At 50.0% G+C, this 20,330-nt stretch overlaps 2 protein-coding genes across 6 annotated transcripts in view; one reads left to right on the forward strand and one right to left on the reverse strand.

The window, feature by feature from the left end:
- Nek6 (NIMA-related kinase 6) overlaps window positions 1-14,323 on the forward strand; it is a 72,022-nt gene extending 57,699 nt beyond the window's left edge. For 3 of the 5 annotated variants that reach the window (XM_087652896.1, XM_087652898.1, XM_087652897.1), the window contains exons 8-10: window positions 5,394-5,488; window positions 10,468-10,581; window positions 12,964-14,282. In XM_087652896.1, the coding sequence (XP_087509022.1) occupies window positions 5,394-5,488; window positions 10,468-10,581; window positions 12,964-13,074 (320 nt within the window). In that variant the 3' untranslated portion in view covers window positions 13,075-14,282. 5 annotated transcript variants of the gene reach the window in all.
- Window positions 14,324-15,796: 1,473 nt separating this feature from the next.
- The window catches only part of Psmb7 (proteasome 20S subunit beta 7), a 60,006-nt gene continuing 55,472 nt past the window's right edge, over window positions 15,797-20,330 (reverse strand). The window contains exons 7-8 of the mRNA NM_053532.1: window positions 18,310-18,461; window positions 15,797-16,039 (exon numbers count right to left, since the gene is read on the reverse strand). Coding sequence (NP_445984.1) covers window positions 15,928-16,039; window positions 18,310-18,461 — 264 coding nt within the window. The 3' untranslated portion in view covers window positions 15,797-15,927. The remainder of the gene's footprint in view (window positions 16,040-18,309; window positions 18,462-20,330) is intronic.

A 20,330-nucleotide genomic window follows, 5' to 3' on the forward strand; every position in this document is an offset into this window, starting at 1 on the left:
ACCCCCTCCTTTACTAAAGCTGCTGACCCGGAGCTGGGCTTATGCAAATCCCTTCTCTGCCTTCCCTCCCTGACCCCTCCCTATGCTTGTATTTGCTAACAGGAGGCTGGCATGAAAGGGCATTAGTCAGTGCCATGGTGGGGCTGACAGGTGCGGTACCCAGCGGTGGCAGAGTGGCTGCCTCGGTGTCAGGAATAGGAGCCGTAATTAGAGCTCGGAACAGAATGAGCGTCAGACGAATTACCAGGCAGCAGATCATATTTGTCAGGAAGGATTGCATACATAAAAATTAAGTGACAGTACACGCCGGCATAATGAAAGAAAAATGAAAGATTTGCCTATACACAGCTCACAAGCTACAAGCAAGTGTCTCGCTCCAAGCAACAGCAGCAGCTTCGAGACAAATGGTGGGTCTGGAGAGCAGGGAACGCAGGCCTTGTGCTTGGCAGCGGTGACAGTGGTGACAAGGTGCCTCAGGCTCAAGACTGGACGGACGGGGCAGGAAGGGAGGTTGCTCATACCCAAGCCCCTTGCAGGGATGCCTGGCCTCTGGGACTGGGGATAATCCCATAAGGGACAAGGCCTGGCTTAGTCATGGGCTTGCAGACCATTCTTTGGCCTTGTGCCATGCTGGGATGTGTGACCCGGAAGGCTTCCTGCCTTCCAGGGGTCACAGATTGGCAGAGAGAGCTGGTTAGAGGATGGGTGGATTGCTTTCCCAAAAGGCAGAGTGTGCATGCAGATGTCTGCTGTGAGAGTCTATCTGGTTGAGCCCAGTGTCACCCAGGATCCACAGCCACCCTGTACTTGAGTATCCACTTGTTCACTGTAGGGACAAATCAGAAGAAGTGGGGCTTTAAAAATATTTAAGAAACATTTTGCTTTTCTAAGATGGTGTCACACCCAGGACTTTCATTCCCTTGGCTGAGATGGAGACTGAAGCTGAGAGAAGGGAGACCACGTCAGCATGAGGGCAGGAAATCATTCCCATATCCAGGTGGCCTTCAGAAGAGCCACCAGCCCACAGTGTGGCAGTGGGCTTGGGCCGTGGATGGCCCAGGAGGCAGGTCAGAGAGGGATCCCACCAAGCTGTCTGGGGCACGGACACAGTGGGGAGCAGAGCTCGCCTTGCCAGATGCCCGTGCCGCCGCGTGCATGACCTTGCTGTGCGTGACCACAGCGTGCTGTGAGGTGGATTTGTGGTCCACACAGACAGACATCCCCAGGGGTGTGCCCTCGTTAGTGAGAATTCATCATGGACCAAACTCAGTTCTGACCCCCGCTCTCCACTGTGCAGATGGGAAAGCCAGCTGCTAAGCACGAGGTCTCACTGATGAGGAACCAAGGCAGATCTTCTTGGCCTTTGGCTAGAGAGTGGCCAGAGCAGGTCACACTCGACAGGCTTCGGTCCCCACCTGGTGGGTGCCACAGTGGCTTTTCAAGGTGTGTTACAGAAGCACCACCTGGGGAGGGTCAGCCTGCAGACAGATGCTGGCCTCTTAGGTGAAGTCTGCCTTTTTCCTGTCTAACGTTTCAGAGAAGTGAGCCAGGTCACTTGTGTGTCTTGACAGGAGTCGTGCATGTTGTGGGAGGACTCTTTGGTCAGCCTTCCACTTTGAGGCCCATGTTCTGTGGTTTCTGCAAGTTTTGCAATCCCCATTTCTAGGATAAAGACCCAGGTAGGTCAGGTTGGATAGACTCCTCTTTCTTCTGCACAGTCCCCCTGCTCTGAGGGACCAGGCATGGCCAGCTCTGATGCACCTGTGAAACTGCTTGGTGCAAGGCGGATTGTGTCGGCTGGGACAGGACCCCTGTCCAGGGAGATACCCTTTCCTGCCAGTTTCCCCAGAATCACCATCCCTGGGGTCTGGAGGCCTCCTGTGCCTGCCGCAGGTCCGGGTTTCTCTGAAGTCTGTTGTTTAGTCTGTTTCACACAGTGATGCGTTATGTTCTGTTACATCTGTCATTGGTAGAAAATCCAGGTAAAGTAGATATAGCTGGAGGATGTGCTGTGTTCTTCAGCTTCATACTCTCCTGCAAAAGTCGTACAACCCCCCACCTCCATAGCACCCCACCTTTAAGAGGCACAGACTGAGGAAGCCTGGGTCAGGGACCAGAGGGTACGGTGCCCTCCAGAATGGGCCAGGCTGTCCTCAGCTATAGTTTAGGATTCCCAGGTGAAGCAGAGGTGAGTAAGGCTTGTCTGCACCTCAGACTGCAGCAGTGTGCTCCCAGAAACCTGTGAGAAAGACAAAAGGCCAGACTCCAGGCCTGGACAGTGGCTTAGCTGGACCTTTACTAGATCCCTTCCTGTGGTGCAGCCTTTCTGGGTCTCTGGCTAGGACAGGCCTGTCCCAACTCATGATTAGCTATTCCCTGCTGGACACATCCTGGGACGGGCAACTGTCACCTGAGAGTCCACCCAGAACAGGGTCAGCTTGGAGTCATCACAGCTCCACCAACACTGGAGTAGAGAAAAACGGGAAGGCAGGTGTAGGGACAGAGCGATGGATGTGGGCTCTGATAGGCAGGTAACAGATGCGTGGTTAGTTGAGGACAGACAAGTGGATGGATGACATGTTGGAGGCATCTTGGAAGAAAGTTCCTCCCTGGACATGGTGTCTACATCTGTAATTCTTGCACAAGAGGCAGAGGCAGGGATCGTGAGTTCAGGGTCAGCCAGGGCTGCTTAGTGAGAAGCTATTTCACAAACCAAGGGCTGGAAGTATATATTTCGGGAGTAGAGCACTCGCCTGGGTGAAGTCCTGATTCCAAACCCCACACTGCAACAAAACAGGAAGTGAAAGGTGCAGGTGAGGCTCGAGTTCAAGGCCCGCTTGTTCCACATAGGGTTTCAGGTCAGCCAGGCTACACAGTGAGACCCCGTTTACAAACAAGAATTTTCTTTAAATTACACCAGTGAGGTAGAAGGGCAGCAAGAGGTAAGAGGAGGCAAGGACCTCTCCCGCCTCTCCCGCAGCACCCCTGGATTTCACTGCAGGCTGTGGCAAGGACCTGCTTTACAGCTAAACAGTGAGAGATGGTGGTGGCTGTCTTTGCTGGAGCTCCCCAGTGCATAGGCACAGTGGAACAGAGCTCAGAGGTGAACAGACAGCAGCTAGAACTGGTTTGGGGAGGTAGACTTATATTGGCACAAGATGTGGAACCCCCTCACCTTCAGACAGGTCTGGCCCAGGCTTCCTGCAGATCACCTCACCCTAGAGTCCCTCCTGCCCGGACCTAGGGACAAAGAGGAAGCCAGAACAGGTGGGAAGAACCAGAGGCGGCTCTTACAAGGCTCATCAGTGGGGCCTTACGGCTGTGGTGCAGCCTTTCTGGGACGCAGCTCCTGGCCAACTCCATACTGTTATCCTAGCATTATGGGTACCTCCGGTTGTGGCACCTAGTTGCTGAGACCAGTGATGCTTGCCCCTAGGTTCTCCTACTGACCAAGGTCTGTGGAGTCTCTGCTCTGGTTTGACTGCAATGCCTTTATAGCTTAACACCCGGCCATCGGTTTGGTTTTGTGTTCTCATCACTGGGGTGAGCAAGTGTTTATTCGTGATATCCCACTTGACCTCACGAGGGCCAGCCAGAGTTACACATGTTGGCCGGCAGCCCTTTTACTCAGGAGCCACCAGCCCCTGATTCCAACCATACAGAATCCATACAGGATAGGAGGTTAAATTTTCAACTTTGCGTGCTGGCTGCCACTGTGATAAAGTAACGGTCATGGTTAGACATGTGAGTTCATGAGGATCATGGCTCTCAGACCACTGTCTATTGAATAACTGGGACATTAGGCTGCAAAGACTGAAAGACATGTGCAGCCGGCTATATAACGTCCCACGAACCCCTTGACTCCTGCTGTGGACCAGAGCTGTCCTGCCCAGGGTGTCAGGAGCCACAGCCCAGAGAAGTTTAGAGCTGGCCCCCTACCGATCTACAGCAAAACCGGGGTTTTATTTCACATCCTAAAGATCCCATCACCTCCTAATTACGCCTAATTATGCTAGGGACTGTTAGCATGTAGTTTTGGGGGAGGTTTCAGACCCAAGCCATCTGGATCCACGGCGGGTAGACTTTGAGGTGGTTTTCTCTGTCCATGTGTACTAGTTACTTTCTAGTTGCTGTGATAAAATACCACAACCAAGGCAACTTACAGAAGAAAAGGGCTTATTCTGGCTTAGAATTCCAGAGGGAGAGTCTATGAGGAAGCATGGAGGCTGTTGGCTAGTTTTATGTCAATGTGACACAAGCTAGAGCCGTCAGAGGAGGAAGCCTCAACTGAGAAAATGCCTCAGTAAGATCAGGCTGCAGGGGCTGGGGATTTAGCTCAGTGGTAGAGCGCTTACCTAGGAAGCGCAAGGCCCTGGGTTCGGTCCCCAGCTCTGAAAAAAAGAACCACAAATAAAAAAAAAAAAAAAAAAAAAAAAAAATCAGGCTGCAGACAAGCCTGTAGGGCGTTTTCTTAATTAGTGACTGGTGTGGGAGGGCCCAGCTCATGTGGGTGGAGCCATCTCTGGGCTGGTGGTCCTGGGTTCTATAAGAAAGGCTGAGCAAGCCATGAGGAGCAAGCCAGTAAGCAGCAAATTCCATGGCTTCTCTCTCTGCATCAGCCCATCTCCAGGTTCCTGCCCTGTTTGAGTTCCTGTCCTGATCTCCTTCAGTGGTGAACACTGTTGGTGAAGTATAAGCCAAATAAACCCTTCCTCAATTTGTTTTGGTCACGGTGTCTCTTCACAGCAGTAGCACAGTGACTGAGACAGCAGCAGACAGGCAGAGCGGGAAGCTGAACGATCGTGATGAACTGAAAGCGCGATGCGGCTGTAAACTCTTACAGCACGCTCCCACTGACATCTTCCCTCACATGGCTGCACTGTTAGACGTTCCATTCCCTCCCCAGACATCTAGAGATCAAGTGTTCAAGCAACTGAGCCTGTGGGGACATTTCTCACTCAATCTGTCACATCCTGGTTTGCCATTCAGCTCTGAAAGGCGTCTCTGGTGAACTGAAAGACTTCGTCATCATGAACTTGATTATTTTAATGCCTTTGACTTTATCTAAGCCTCTTGACCTGCTTGAGCCTCCACTTTCCCTCATGTGTGTTGGTCAACTTGGACAGTGGTTCTTTTCTGTTGAGATATAAACTGTCACCTAAAAGGACAGTAGTCACTTGCCTCTCTGCATTGAGCGGTCACTTTGAATCCTGGCCCCTAACCAGTTCTTAAAAATAGAGATTCTGAGGATCCACTTAAAGTTCATGGGGTCCCAGGTCCATTTCATTGCCCTATTAGCATGGGCAACCGTCTCAGATGACCAAGGAGGGGACAGGCCCTATCTCTTCTTCCTGAGGCCCCCACCCTAAGTCCCACCCCTTGCTGTGTTGCAGTGGGAACACCATACTATATGTCACCCGAGAGGATCCACGAGAATGGCTACAACTTCAAGTCAGACATCTGGTCCCTAGGCTGCCTGCTGTATGAGGTAAGTGATGGGCTGCACGGCAGCCTGTGGGGACTTCGTGGAGGCACAGGTAAGACAGGCTCACCTACCAGTTTAAGGAAGTACCAGTGCTCCAGATACTCACCTGCAGACTAAACCCTAGTTACAAGACCCTTGGGGACCAGTCCTTCACCCCTCAACAGACATGGTGTTAGTAACGCCGTCCAGGCAATGATTGCTGGAAGGGTGGTTGGTAGTAAGCTATACTTCTGGGCTTCGAGAAGGAGATGGAATAGCATTGTTCTTCCCTGGTGTCTTTGGTAACCACGTCTGTATATTGGTAAACAGGCACTGGGAGTGGGTACGGACTCAGGCTTGGCTCATGCCCGTGTTACCCCTCCTAAGGAGGTACCCTGTTTTTGCAGTCCAACAATGTGGGTCTCACTGCAGACCTTTCACCTCCCTAGCTATGGAATGGGGCCATCCCTGGCTGTTTCCAGATCTGGTAGCCAGCCTGGAGCCAGGGACAGGACTGTTGAATCTTAGTATGCTCAGGATGAGATAACATAAGAAACATAAGCTCTACCCATCTCAGCCATGGTAGGAGGATCGGGGGTTCCTGGGAATGGGTCTAGGGGAGCATAGGCACCAGGAAGGGCGAAGGATGTCTCCATGTTGGTGGCTGCACCTCCCACTTAGGACATACTACGGGGCATTCCCAAGAGTCTCCACTGAACACTGGCCACCTTGCCACAACATTGGAGCCCTAATGTACAGGGTGACAGACAGGTGATTGATTTAGGGTTAAACTAACCCTAAATCAATCTGTCTTTTGCTTCCCTGGAGCTGAGGTGGGGTGAGGGTCTGTCTTGGACTAGTCAACCTGAAGGTCAAAACTCTCAATTTCTTTACAAAGTGTAGAGTTCCTTGTCTTTTTGAGCCAGGAGGGGCACCATGGTTTTCTTTTCTGTAGGGGATGGGGTGGGACCAAGACCTGGTGTGCCAGAGAAACATCACTACTGAGCTGCGCCCAGCTGAAGAGGATGCATTTTAAATGCCTGGCTAGAAAGGATGTCCTTGTAGAGCGGTTGGGTGGGCCACCTCCTGGGGCTTGGTAGCCCTGTATCAGGAAGGCCTCTGGGCTTTTCAGGCCAGAGCAGTCAACAGTGGGGTAGGTCCAGTCTTTTTGAGACTCTGGGCATCAGTTTCAGGAATAAACTTAATGAACACCTGAGTGGGACCTACCTGAGGTCAGAGGGATTCAGAGACTCCTCTGAGAGAGCATCACCCATGCCTGTCAGGTGCTGGAGTGAAGGGACAGCTGTTCAGGAGCTCCCAAATGCTCTTCATGAGTAAGGTCTGCGAGAGTGAGCAGTTCTGAGGTCTGTGAGCTGCCCACAGAACCCCCAGCCATTGGGTCTTCTGGGGAGATAGTGTCTGGCAAGAGCCCAGACTGGGCGAGTCAGCCCCTCCCCCTCTAGCTCCAGCTGCCCCATGTGTGGGATGGAGTCCCTGCCTTGTAGAGAGAACATGAAGCCGTGATTGAGGCACCCAGCTCCAGACACTCCGGCCTCTCTATGAACCCATGGACCAGCTGAGCTGCGCAGCTGGCATTTGCTGCCCGTCTTTGGAAGCCCGACAGCTTGACATATTTCCCTTTTTGCTTTGGCCAACGGGAGGTCTCAGCACAGCTCAGCTTGGGTCCTTGTGGAGGGGGTCCCCTTTGACCTGCTCTCATGTGTACTGTCCCTAGCCCAGATGGCTTATCATTTTCCTTTTTCATCCTCTGTTGTGTATTTTCAGAAACCGCTTCCTGTCCCCTTAAAGTCACAAGTGTCTCTAAACATAAATAAATGCAGGCCAGTCTGAAGAGAAGAGCTCTGTGCATTCCCCAGGGCCAATGGAAGATGACAGCTGGCTCCCTGTGTTCCTGCCAGCCCTGGTCCCTGCCCAAGCCTTTGTTACAGCTCCTCAGAGGCAAATGTACCCAGTCTTGGTCTGCACCAAGTCCACGATCATGGCCTTGATGGGTTCCCAGCCAAGCAGGCTGTTCTAAGTCCTAACTTGGTGCCTAAACACACACTTGAGGAGGTGGCTTCCAGTGTGGTGGCAGGGCTCAGCCTTGTCAGTTGATCTAGTTGTTGGCAGTGTGTCGCTGCGTGCCTTGTAGCTATGCAGTAGCAAAAGGCAGTGGGAAGCCAAATAAATCAATCAGTCCTCTAGGAATATTCACCCACAGGACAGGACAAAAGGTGGCATGGCCATTCATGGGCTGCCCTCCAGGGTGACAATGGGCTCTGTTGAAGCTGGCATCCCTCTGCACCCCTGCAGTGCATTAGGGGAAGAAATGTATATTTTCCCAGCACACAAGGAGGAGCCTCATCTGGGCCCAGTGCTGGGTAATTGGCAAGAGATGTCCTGCAGTCATGGCTGCCACCTCCCTGAGACCACCTGTGGTGCCTTCCTGTGGTATCAGTGTAAAAAGAGCTGGGACAAATATCTCTCTCTCTCTCACACACACACACACACACACACAGACACACACACACAGACACACACACACACAGACACACACACCTCCCCCGCTTCCTGCTTAACTTAGCTTAGACCATTGAGGATTCATGTGGACTCCATGGGACATATGGCATGCCAACATGGCCTAAGGTGCAAAGAGGACAAGATCAGAAACAATCCCCTTGGCATCCTTTCTTGAACCCTGAGAACTGGCTAAAGGCCCTTTGCACTTTCCTGTGGAGGAAACGGAGTGGCATTGAAGCTTAAGGCTCACTTGGTACCAGCCCCTTGCAGTGGGGACAGAGACCCAGTAAGACAGTGGACTGGGGAAACCTGCTTTGGAATTCTGGCTTAAACAGTAGACTGGCCCAGAAAGCCCCTCCCTCAGAGAACTGGGCCACACATCCTCTCCTGATCACCCGTCACTCCAGGCTGTGCTTGGGAGAAGGTGGGTGACGAGAGTATCTGGGGTCCTTTTCTCAAGTCAGGTTTCCTTCCTCCACATCTTAGGTTCTCTGAGATAGATACATACTCCTTACACATAGAAGAGAGCCATGACTCTGGTAGTCTATAGGTAGTAAGTATCCGAACCCCCCCACCCCCCAACAGCAAGCCCTTTTGCTCCGACCTGCCCGGGGCTGGCCGGCCACCGGTCTGAGTAGATCTCGCCATCCTGGGTAATTGTTATAATCCCCATGTCGCCAGCAGGCCCTAAAGTTACTTCACAGACTGCTGTCCTGATCAGGGTGGCAGTCCCGTGGCCAGCAGCTGGATGGTGAGTAGTTTGGACATGGCTTCTGTTGGAACCTACAGCTTAGAGAAACCCTGATAGTAGGGAAGGCTCACTGCTACCCTGTGCACAGCAGCTCTCTGTGATGATGAGGGGAAGGTTCTGGAGAGGAAGGAGAGAAGATGGCTCACCCCTTGCCCCATTTTTCTGAACCATTTGGAGTTAGTTGCAAAGGGCTACATTTGTGAAAGTCCAAACAGACTGGCTGGTGAAGGGCAGTCAGTCCCTCTCCCAGGTCACATAGCCATCAGCAGAGCCAGCATTAGTAGACTGACATTCAACACCCTGTCTACCCATAAGCCACCTTCAGAATACTCACCTGGATCCTCCAGCTGTGGCTGAGGGCCACCTAGGAGCCTTCGAGGTTCCCTACTGTGCTAGCAAATGTCCTTTCGAAATTGCCCAGTAATTGCTGGCACCAAGGTTCGTTTTAATTTTTTGGAGGCATGTCATGCCATTTTGCAGGCTCTGTGGTAAAACCAGCTCCTCAGTGTGGGTGGGGACTCCATATACTTTCCACTCCATCTTGTATAGGTGATTGCAGCCTAACTATGACGTGGGGTGCAGACAGACTGGGAGGCGGGCATGATGACCCAATGGCTTACTAGCAAGAAGGATTGGCTGTCATTTGGCAGGATGCATTAGTGAGCACGAGTCAGAGGAACCACTTGAATCCCACTATGGACCTATCAGCAGATGGGGCCGTCCGGTGCCATGCTGGGCTATGTCCATCCCCTGCAGACCTTCTCTGAGGCTTCCCTTAAGTGCCTTAAACTCCGGGTGGGGAGTCTGGGTACTTAAGGGAGAAGTTACCTCCTGGGATGAAAACATAGTAGGACCACCATCCCAACAGTCCCGTCACTCACCAGTGCCTGCCTCTCTTCAAGGTGCCCAGGGTGCTGTGTGAACCTTGCCACACCCTGTAGGCCAGAGCCTCCAATGTTATAGGACTAGACAGCCAACTTTTAGGGCCTAGCTTCTCTCTGCCCTGGAGCTTCATCATTCAGGCAGACAGGTTCCCAAGAATGGTGTCCCACTGTTCTTTAGACAAACTGGTCAGAGCCAGGTATGGTGGCACTCACCTATAGTCCAGGCACTCAGAGTCTGCAGCAAGAGGATTACCAGAAATTCAAGCCAGCCTGAGCTACACTGTTAGTTACAGGATAGCCTGGGCTACAAAGAGCGAGCCTCAAAGAGATAAAGGTGGGTTGGGAAGTGCTTGCCTTGGGTGCATAAGGACTTGAGTTAGAATTCCCAGAATTCTGAAAAAGCCACGTAGTGCGAGTGTGTACGGGGGGAAGTGGACAGACTGGTCCTGAGGGTCACTGGCCAATCAGCTTAGGCTACCCATTCGACAGACTTCATGTCAGCGACAGACCCCATCTCAAAGGAGCACTAGCTCTAGAGGCTAGCTGTCCCCTGAACCACACACATATGCGCAGACAGAAAAAAGGGAAAAAAGAGAGCTTTTAGAGAAACTGTCAGGCCCAGTCTGGTGAGCAGCCGGTCCTTGAAAGAAGGGGCCCTAAGTGAGCTGGGGACATAGCCTCAGGATTCAACAGCACTTCCTTATTGCAACCCCAACCTCCCTAGGCTGGAGGGAGAAGCCCACAGGACACTGCAGTGGGGGACCAATCAGTGGCCCCTCTGGCTTCTCAAATCCTTTTAATTAGACTTTAAGGCTGGTGTTTGAGCCTTTGCATTCCTTGCCCTGCAGATGGCAGCTCTTCAGAGCCCCTTCTATGGAGATAAGATGAATCTCTTCTCCCTCTGCCAGAAGATTGAGCAGTGTGACTACCCGCCTCTCCCGGGGGAGCACTACTCTGAGAAGGTGAGCACACGGGGCCGGGCCTGGTGCACTTCCGGGATGGGGGTGGGGATTCTGAAGTGCCTGAAGTTTGTAGGATGGCAGCAGCAAACAGATGCCCTACGACCTATTGCTAGGTTAGTGGAACCGAGTACCAGGGAGGTCAGAGGTGACCACCCTGGGCTCACTGGTTGGTCTCCTGCTCTGGCTTACAAGGCCCGTAACTATGGATCTCTGACTTTCATATTTTATGCTGGGTGCAGGGGCCCTGGACAGTTACTGGCTGTGTGAAGCTCATCCTCAGATCCATCATTTTTATAAATGGGTTAAATTATATCTCCCTCGTGAATAAACTACAAAGGACAGCTGACAGGTCTCTTGGCACAATAGTGCCTCAGGGCACAGGCAGACTCCCTTCACTGTCCTTGAGGCTCGGCTTCCTCATCTATAACATGGGGTCAAAACTACAATCTCCTGTTCTACCACCACCATCAAAAGTAGCAATTGGAGGTATCAGCTCCATGTGAATATTTGCAAAACATCTGTGATGTCTGTTGACAGTGGATGCTGAAGGTGACAGTCTAAGGTCTTCCTGGGGCCACTCTGCAGGACCCTAGGCCACTTCCCCATAACTCACTAAGGCACTGGCTCTCAGCCTGTGGGGGTGGTGCATCAAATGACCCTTTCACAGGGATTGCATATCAGATATCCTGCATATCGTATTTACAGTTCATTAACAGTATCAAAATTACAATTATGAAGTAACATAGCAATGAAATGATTTTACAGTTGGGGTTACCACAAAAGGAACTGTATTAAAGGGTTATAAGCATTAGGAAGGCTGAGGACCACTGCACCAAGTCCATCATCCAGATGAGTTAAGGCTTTACAAGGAGCACCTTGCATATAGGGGCAAAGCCTAGGCAGAACCATGCAGACTCCAAGCCAGCCTGCAGGCCCCCTGGCCTCACCCATGCAGATGGCCACCCCTGAGGTGGGAAGGACACAGGAAAAAGAGAATTGTACATCACCCCTCTCTTCCATCAGCTCCAGTGGCTGGAGGAGTTCTCACTAGCCATTCGGGAAAGTATCTGTGGTCTGAAGAACAAGCGGGCAGGAAAAAAAAATGGGTTACTTTCTTCACAAAGTTTGTTGTGCACTAGCTTGTTCCTTTCCTTGTTTACTCTAGAATTTCTGCACTACTAGAAGACATGGGACTTTGGCTCTAATCAGTTCTGCACTCCTGTGCTAGTCTGCCAATGGGTACCACTCACCCCACTTCAGTTGCAAGGCAGAAATGAAGACCCCCAGAGCCCTTAGCTTTAATTTCCTAAGGCAACCATTCCATCTCACTAGATATGTGCCTGGCAGGCAGCAGCTCCAGATTCTGCTACTTAGCACAGGGTCTGTCCCTAAACATACCCTACTTTTAAAGTTATCATCATGCTGTATTATTTTGTTATTTTTTGTTGTTTCTCTTTTGGATTGCTTCTAAGTGATTGCAGGGCAGACTTCATCTTGACCTAGCTTTCAAATTTTCACCTGATGGGTCAACCATGGTTCCCTTCCAAAACAGCTTCAGGGATCACTGTCTGTAGTTGATCTTGTACTCCAGATAAGTTGCATATATCATCGTCATCAGCTCATGGATTCCTAGTGTTTTACACAGCAATGAATGGGATCACAAAATGGGCCAGTTAAAGCAGCTCAGTGCTTCAGAAGTTCAGGACTGACCCCCTGAGCCTGAAGTGGATGCTGCAGCCCCAGGGCCTCTGAAACACGCCTGGGCCCTCCTCAGACTCTTTCCTGAGTCCCTAGGACTCTCTGGTCCAGGACTTCCACCTCTCATATTTGCTAGTGACCAACAGCACCCCCAGCAGTAGGCACTGAGATAGAAAATGTTGCAGCCAGCCCAGTGGTGCATGTTTAAGACCCGGGCTTTTTAAGGTCATTATTTTAATTACCATTAAAATAACTAGCACTCTGGCTATCAGAACTAAAGGGATCAGAGGCTTAAGGTGCCCCTCCCCCACCCTGGCGGGCAAAGCCTTCAGTGTCTGGATAATTAAAAGCGTGTCTTTCATGAGCACAATGAAGAGGCCAGGGGGTGTGCAGACTGCAGCCTTGCTGCATGTTAATGCATTTATTATGATCAATAAGCCCTTTCCTTGAGTTTTCTCTGGTTTGGGCTTTGTGTGACTGACAGCGGACATACATGTGCACAGTTGAAAACTGAAGGTTATTTGAGGGTAAAATTCTCAGGGTCTCAAAGCATCACCTTTGGAACCAGATAGGCCTATGCACGTGTGGGATCTGTGTGACCATGTAACTTACCCTGAAAAGTACTGTTCACTTGAAACCATCTGCAGTGCACTGTAAGACTAACAGAATGGTCTTTCCTTGCAGCTTCGGGAACTGGTCAGCATGTGCATCTACCCCGACCCTAACCACCGACCTGACATTGAGTATGTGCACCAGGTGGCTAAACAGATGCACGTCTGGACATCCAGCACCTGAATGCCACACCTCAGCAAAGCCAAACGCCACGTGTCTTACTTGAGTCCTCTCCCCAAGTGGTACCTGGAAGCCCCCACAGCCAAGACCAGAGGACTCTCAGCTGCCTCCCAAAGGTGGCTACCTCTGCCACTGAGCTGAAGGCAGCTGGGTTATGGTCAAACTCCAGAGTCCTTTCTTTGAACTGCTGCAGACAATCTGAGCTGGGCTTTAGTGGGGGAGGGGCTTGGCAGTCATCAAAAGCCCTGTGCCTACTGAAATGTGAACCTCTGCCTGGCTGCCCCAGACCTGTCCAGGCCCACACTGTCAGGAGACCTGAAGGGAGCTGGGTGACTGGTGTGGGCAAGACTCTGTTGGTTTAGTTCTTAGTTCCTTCCTATACAATCAGACTGAGTGCTTCATTTACTCTCTTGTAAAGGGATACAATGAAAATAATGGTTTAGAGTAGGGATTTCGCTAGTATTTTCTCTGCATTTGCTAATTTGATGAATGACAGTGAGGAGGAGCACCTAGCACCCGGCATTTCGGCGTAAGTGGCGTCTGGGAGACAGGAGGGTTCTCATGATCTTCTGATCCCTGCCTTGTACCATCCTCACCTGCTGGAACGCTATGGCTCACTTCAGGACAGTCCACGGCACTTCATCCACCAGGAAGACAGCAAGAAAATGCCAAAAACTTTGCTCTCACACTGTTCTTTTCAAATTCTGGTTCTGTATCTTCCTAGTGACCTGGGCAAGGTGTTGGTCTTTCTGGGCCTTCGTTTCCTCATCTGCAAATGGGACTAATAAGGTATCTATCTTCCAGGTGGCTGACAGGATTTAAACAAAAGATGTTATTCAGCTGGGCCAGTTTAAGCATGTTATCCCAGCACTTGAGAGGTAGAGGCAGGAGGATCAAGAATCCAAGGTTGCCCTGAGCAATACAGGAAGTTTGAAACAGGAATGGACTACATAAATAAGACCCTGTCTCAAAAATAAACCAACCAACAAAAGCCAAACCAACAGAGATGCAGATCAGCCAGCAGTGGCAGGTGATCCAAAAATATGGCCTGTCACCCCTTCAGAAAATTCAAGTCATGGACCATTCGTGTCAAGAATTAAAATATAATTGTATTATGTGCAGGAAAAGCAGAAATATGTTCACTTACTTTTTATTCCCAACAGGATTAACTGTGAAGACTAACTTATAAATGTGAATTTAAGGAAACTGAAGTGTTGGAGGAAACAGTCTGAATTTTGTTCTTCTATGCTAGTGGTTCTCAATGTGTGTATCGAGATACCCTTGACAAACCTGTCTCCAAAAGTATGCACATAACGATTCATAACAGTAGCAACATTACAGTTAGGAGGTAGCAGTGAGAACAATTTTATGGCTGTGAGTTACCATAACACGAGGAACTGTATTAAAGGGTCGCAGCATTGGGAAGATTGAGAAGCACTCGTTTATGCAATATTCAAGAAGTAACCGCTTGGTGACAGGCCTGTGCTCCTGTGTCTTGGAACTTTCAGGCTAGCCACTGCCCTCTGAGCAGGCCTATACTCCAGATGCAGCCTCCACTCAGACCAAACTCCCCATATTTTAGACAGAACGGGGTCCCTGACTCCATGTCAGTGCTGTCTCGGACTGCAGACCAAACCCAGCACACAGCAGCAGCACAACTTCTTGAGGTGCCTTTAGAAACAACCTGTGAGGCCCCAACAGTCCAAGTAACACCAGGCTATGTTTAAGTTCCCCAAATAATTCTGACACTCATCAGCCAAGCTGCTGCCCTCAATAAATACACTGTACCCTTTCGAGCAGTTTGCACAAGGGAATCTGCACTCCAGTGTCCAGCCCCAGAATACTCACTCTGGGGAAGGATCAAAGTCACTGCTTCCTACCCAGTACTAACTCCTCAAAGTTTTCCTAACTCTTTCCCCCCCCCCTTTTTTTTTTCTTCCGGAGCTGGGGACTGAACCCAGGGCCTTGCTCTTGCTAGGCAAGCGCTCTACCACTGAGCTAAATCCCCAACCCCTTCCTAACTCTTTGTAAGAACTGTTTCTGTTCTGTCTGTGGTACGAGTAGCCTCTGCAAACCAAAGAACTTAATTTCAGCACTCCGCCCACTGTCCATACCCAAGAGAACCATCTGTCTAATAAAATGGCCCTTGGGATGTGCACAGTCTCCACCAATCACTATCTAGAGAAGCAATGCAATGCTATATCCAATTACTGCACAACAGCAAACATCAAGCACTCCTTTGGCTATCATGAGAATGGCTAGAGTGCAGCCCACCAGTCTCACACAGCCATGCCAAAGCCAAGTGTCCATCTGTCTTTTTCTAGACCTGAACATGGTCTAAGAATTCAAACTGAAGATCTCTGTCCTCTGTGTGAGGGGTGGGGGTGTACTAGGGATGCAAACTTGGAGTCTTGTGTATGCAGGGAAGCCACCCACGGGGCCTGAGACTCCCTTGCCAGTGCTTTCTAAGGCATAGGCTGCCATACATTGATTCACCCTGTCAGGACCGATGCCTGGGGTTACCCCCAAGTGAAGGTGAAGTAAACAAGCACAGGCCCTGTCATAGACCTGTAGAACCAAAGAACCCAATCTGGTTTCTGGCCACAAAGAACTAATCGGTTTCAGAGGGCCACACCGCTAACACCCCAATACCCCAGAAAGATCTGGTACATAGAAAGGAAAGTCAGGTCAGTAGTCCCACCGTCCCCACATTACAGCCACTCACTAAGTTTTCTGGTTTGTTTTAATTGAGCAATAGCCAAATGCATGTTTTCTGATTGGGGTAGAGTGGGGTGGGGCAGGGGTGGCATGTACACCGAGTCACCCAGAGAGCTATCCAACTGCCCGCAGCACCATTCACGAAGTGTCCATTGTCTGAACAATCTCTTCTAGCACCTCGAGCTCCAGAGGGGTGACTTTCTCCGTGAGGACAGCGGTAGTGCCTTTCTCACACCTGTACCGGCCAAACCTAATGAGGAAAATAAAAGCAATCAGACTTCTGCTCAAGTGCCTAACTGAGGTCAGGACAAAGACATTCTGGCCAGACAGCAACAGGCGTGACTGGAGTCCTGACTCTGGGGACTCCACCTCTGTGGCTTCAGGGAGTCCTTCACTTCCAAATGCTACAAATGGTACACCTGAAAGGGGTGTGTGTAGGCTGGTGAGTGTCAGACAACACTTAGGAGATAATAGAAAAAGCACTGGTTTCCAATTTTCCTTCCACACCCCAGCAGAACTTAAAAGCTATTTGGTCATGTGACTTGAGGTTTCCACTTCCTTAAAACTCACATCCTATGTATCAAATGTGAGTGATGTAATCCAGCCTTCTGCCCCACAACTCTAGAAGCAACAGCAATACCACATAGCCCCCAGCCATGCTCCACGCTCCTCACTTCAGACAGCACTCAAGATCAACTGTCCCTGCAGGGCACCACTAGGACATACCCACCTGACCTGCCTCCTTGGGGCAGGTCTCTGAGCACAAGGTGCTCACCCTGATCCACGTGTACTCTCCTAACTCTCCAGTCCTGAGCCTGGCAAAATGCAGAGCCAGACAGCTGCTCCTCTGTCCCAACCCTCTGGAGTGACAGTTCCATCAACCTTACATCCAACCAATGACCATATGCTCTTAAAACATTTGTCCCTTCAAAAAGGCTCTTGAGCTCCAACAGGAAGCAGAAAGAGGGTACATGACAGTGCAGGTGGACTTTAGGAGAAGGTACGCTTTTTCAAAATACATCTGTCCTCATTCCCTTAAGGTTTAAAAACGTCTCTTGGACCCCACCTTGCTGGGTCACTGGCAGTTAAGTGTTGCCTTGAGATAACAGCTCAAGAGGCTGACTCATTTGACCTTTACCTTGTCTGTGGGGGAGTGGACACAGAGCCCTTGTGCCTTTTGGGTAAGGCTTGTCTTAGCAGCTTGCAGGGCAGCAGCCAGGTCCATGATGATGATAGGCATGGAACAACTGCCAAGCCTTTGCCCCTCACCTGCTGTTCTTTCCAGAAAAGGTTCCCTCATCCAGGCAGCATTCTCTGAACCACTAAGTAGTCTAAAGGACAGTGGGGTTCTAGAGTGTGTGTAGCATGTGTACCACTCCAAGGCAGATTATTACACACCTACTATGTTTAGCCCCTCCTCTTCCTTGTCACCTTGTTGGGTCCATCCCCACCCCAAAGGCTAGGAATGGAACCCAGAGTCTCCCACATTCTAGGCAAGTGTTCTGCCACAAAAACTACACCCTTGGCTCTGTGGTGCTACCCTTAGCACAGAGGTTCCTTTTGTAGCCACCCACTTTTCAAGGGTGGCTTTGAGAACTCTCTGCCTGGGTGACTATCATTCAGGCCACATGGAACCGAGGCTCTCCCCGGGTCTCTCCCAAAGGATCAGCATCCTTCAAATGGAAGCTGCTTCCCCAAACCAGCCCTATATCTTAAAGGCAGGTGCCCTTTTCCAGCTGTATCATTTCAAATACAGGACTGATACAGAGCCATCATGCCAGCCAGTGGCCATGCGGTCACCAACCCAGAGCTGTCTGACACTAAGGTTCCACAATGAAGAACTGCTAGCAGTGAAGACCCAACCTTTCTTATGAATCTAGAACTAGGGACCCTTGGTGGGTGGAGAAGCAAGCCTTCCAGAGGTCCCATGCTACAAACCAGAGCCCAGAGTGCTCAAGTAGCTGCAACTGTCAATTAATGAGCTACAGCTGCATGCAAACCTAGACCATCACCTCACAGCTCAGATCCTGGCTTGCACCAGTGAGGTGAAGCACCCATGGATGTAGGCCATGGTTTCAGTGGCATAAACAACACCGGTACATACCATGGCCACAGTTCAGAGGTTTATAGCCACCAGATCAGAACTTTTAGGGTGTGTTGGGCCAGTCTGAAGAAAAGCTGTGGGCTGGCTATCATGAAACCTAAACACTACACAAGATTCCATACAGGGCTTAAGATGCTGAAAAAACCACAGGGTGTGGGGCAGGGTCTCAACTCAGCCTAAAGTTCTCTCTTGGACCCATTCCACCTCTCCTGCCAACGCATGACACATGAAGACACTTCTCAATGTCTGACCACCACTGAGATCATAAAGTAGCCCTGACTCAAAGGACTACTGTATAAGTTACTTTGGAATACTTGGCTTTTCTCAGTGTGGTAAAACATCCAGAGAGCCCAATACAGGTGGCATGGAGATGCCAAAGGTGACAAGACAAGAAAAATGGTATCCCTTTCACTTACCTGGTCCCTTTCTTGTTGGGCACTGAGTATGGACGGAGAAAGTCCAGCTTGCTCTTGCTGATAACACACAGATCAATGTTGCTTCCAGACCCCAAGTCATTAAAGATGCCAGCTGCAATAGCTTCACTCACTAGCTTCTTGGCTTCTTCCTCCTGAGAAAGCAAAAGGCATCCATCATAAGTTATGCCGATGGAGAATGGTGGGGTACTCAGCACACCTAATAGTTCACAGGTCTGTTTGTTAATGGGTGGTGCTTAAAACCTCCCTCAAGCTGGGCAGAGGAGGCACTTACCTTTAATCTCAGCAACTGGGAGGCAGAGGCAGATGTATCTCTGAGTTCCAGGACAGCCGGGGCTACACAGAGAAGTGCTGTCTTAAACACCACCTCCACCTCCCTAGAACTCCAATGGCTTGCCTAAAGCTCCTCAGGTGGTAAGTAGGGGCCTGGAGGTCTCAAACCCTTCATACCCATGCCCTTTCTTCCCTACAGAGTCTTCCATTGTATGAAGACTCAGTAAGTTCTTCTCCTAAGGCCTGGGCAGTAATATTTTAGGTTTCAGCGCACACTCATTGTCTGTTAAAGTATTCAACGCCAACACCTAGCATATAGCAGCCACAAACTATGCATAAACAGGGTGATTTGGCTAGATTTGTCTCCTGGACTTAGTTTGCTAAATGATCAAAATATCTTAACATTGACCCCAGGATAGAATCCCCCCATTCAATAATGGGGAAAGACAAAGCTGAAGTTTATGAAATCAAGGAGTAAGGTGAACAGATACCAAAAAATAAGTAAGAAGTAAAAAAAGAAAAAAGGAAAAACAAAACAAAAACTATGAAAACCAACTTCTTGGTAACATAATAGACAAAATCAGCACTATGAGGCTGAGACAAACTGGTAAGAAAACACAATCATAATTCTGGGGAAATGTGGCAGAGTCAAACTCGAGACCACTTGCCCTCACAGAATTTGTCTCTACCCAACCTATGAGCCTACAGGTTTATTAAAGTGACTTACTATTTTTCTCCAAAATTTCCCCATAATTTATTTAGTTGAAGTAGCCATCATATGCCAAGGGAGACACTAGGACCACAGATAGAGGTCCCAGAACTTCATCCTCTTGGAATTTTAAGAGTTCACTGGGAGCATCAGTCCCATGTGACAGTTTCAAGGCATGTCAAGGGTCAAAGGCTGAATAGGAGAGACAATAATGGCTGCCTCAGCAAAGCTTCAAAGAGAGTGGGAGGCAGACTGTAAACAAAGGCATCCAGGAAACAAGAGCAATGCAGGCAGCAAGGCAGAATGTGGGCCTACCAATCTGAAATCCTTTATGAAACAAGGGCGAAACAGAGCCAGCCTCTCCTAGCATGTGCTGCAGCTGTTCCCAACAGTACAAGGACACAGACACTAGAGCCCAACGAAACTCGCATCTCAGTAACACCACACTCAACTTCAAGCCCCACTCCCAGACTGCCCCAAATTTAGTCTAAGAACCTTGATGGGCAGATTCAAGGCTTCAAGTAGTGAGAAAATCTGAGCCAGGCTTGAATACTAGTGACAGGAGTGCCCTCTACAGACCCAGAAGAGGAGAGAGACAGCTCCACAAGAGTGGGAAGGGAAGGATCTTTACCAAACCAGCAGTCAGAAACCTTTGTGAGAGCAGTGAGGCAAGTTATTGTCATGTGCATCTGCACAGCTGTGAGAATTCACCTCACAGGATCATTTAATCAGGAACGTCTGTTTCTGACCAGTCCCACAAAAGCCTTACAAGAAACGAGAAAACGTGGTAAACAAGAAATGGTAGTGGATGGAGACTGCTCCCACATAGAAAGCAAAAGCCAATCACTGGCTTAACAAATGCAGCCTCATTCCAACTCTGTGTATTAACCAACCTTAGATGTGCATGTGCACGCACGCTGGGAGGGCCCTGCTTGCTCCCCTGCTCCGGGCTTCTGTCTCTTCCCCCCCTTCTCTTTTCTCCACTTCACTACCGCCTTTCTTTGTCTGTTCTTATCCCCTT

This window comes from Rattus norvegicus, chromosome 3, assembly GCF_021556685.1.
Source record: "Rattus norvegicus strain SHRSP/BbbUtx chromosome 3, alternate assembly SHRSP_T2T, whole genome shotgun sequence".
Taxonomy (NCBI): domain Eukaryota; kingdom Metazoa; phylum Chordata; class Mammalia; order Rodentia; family Muridae; genus Rattus; species Rattus norvegicus.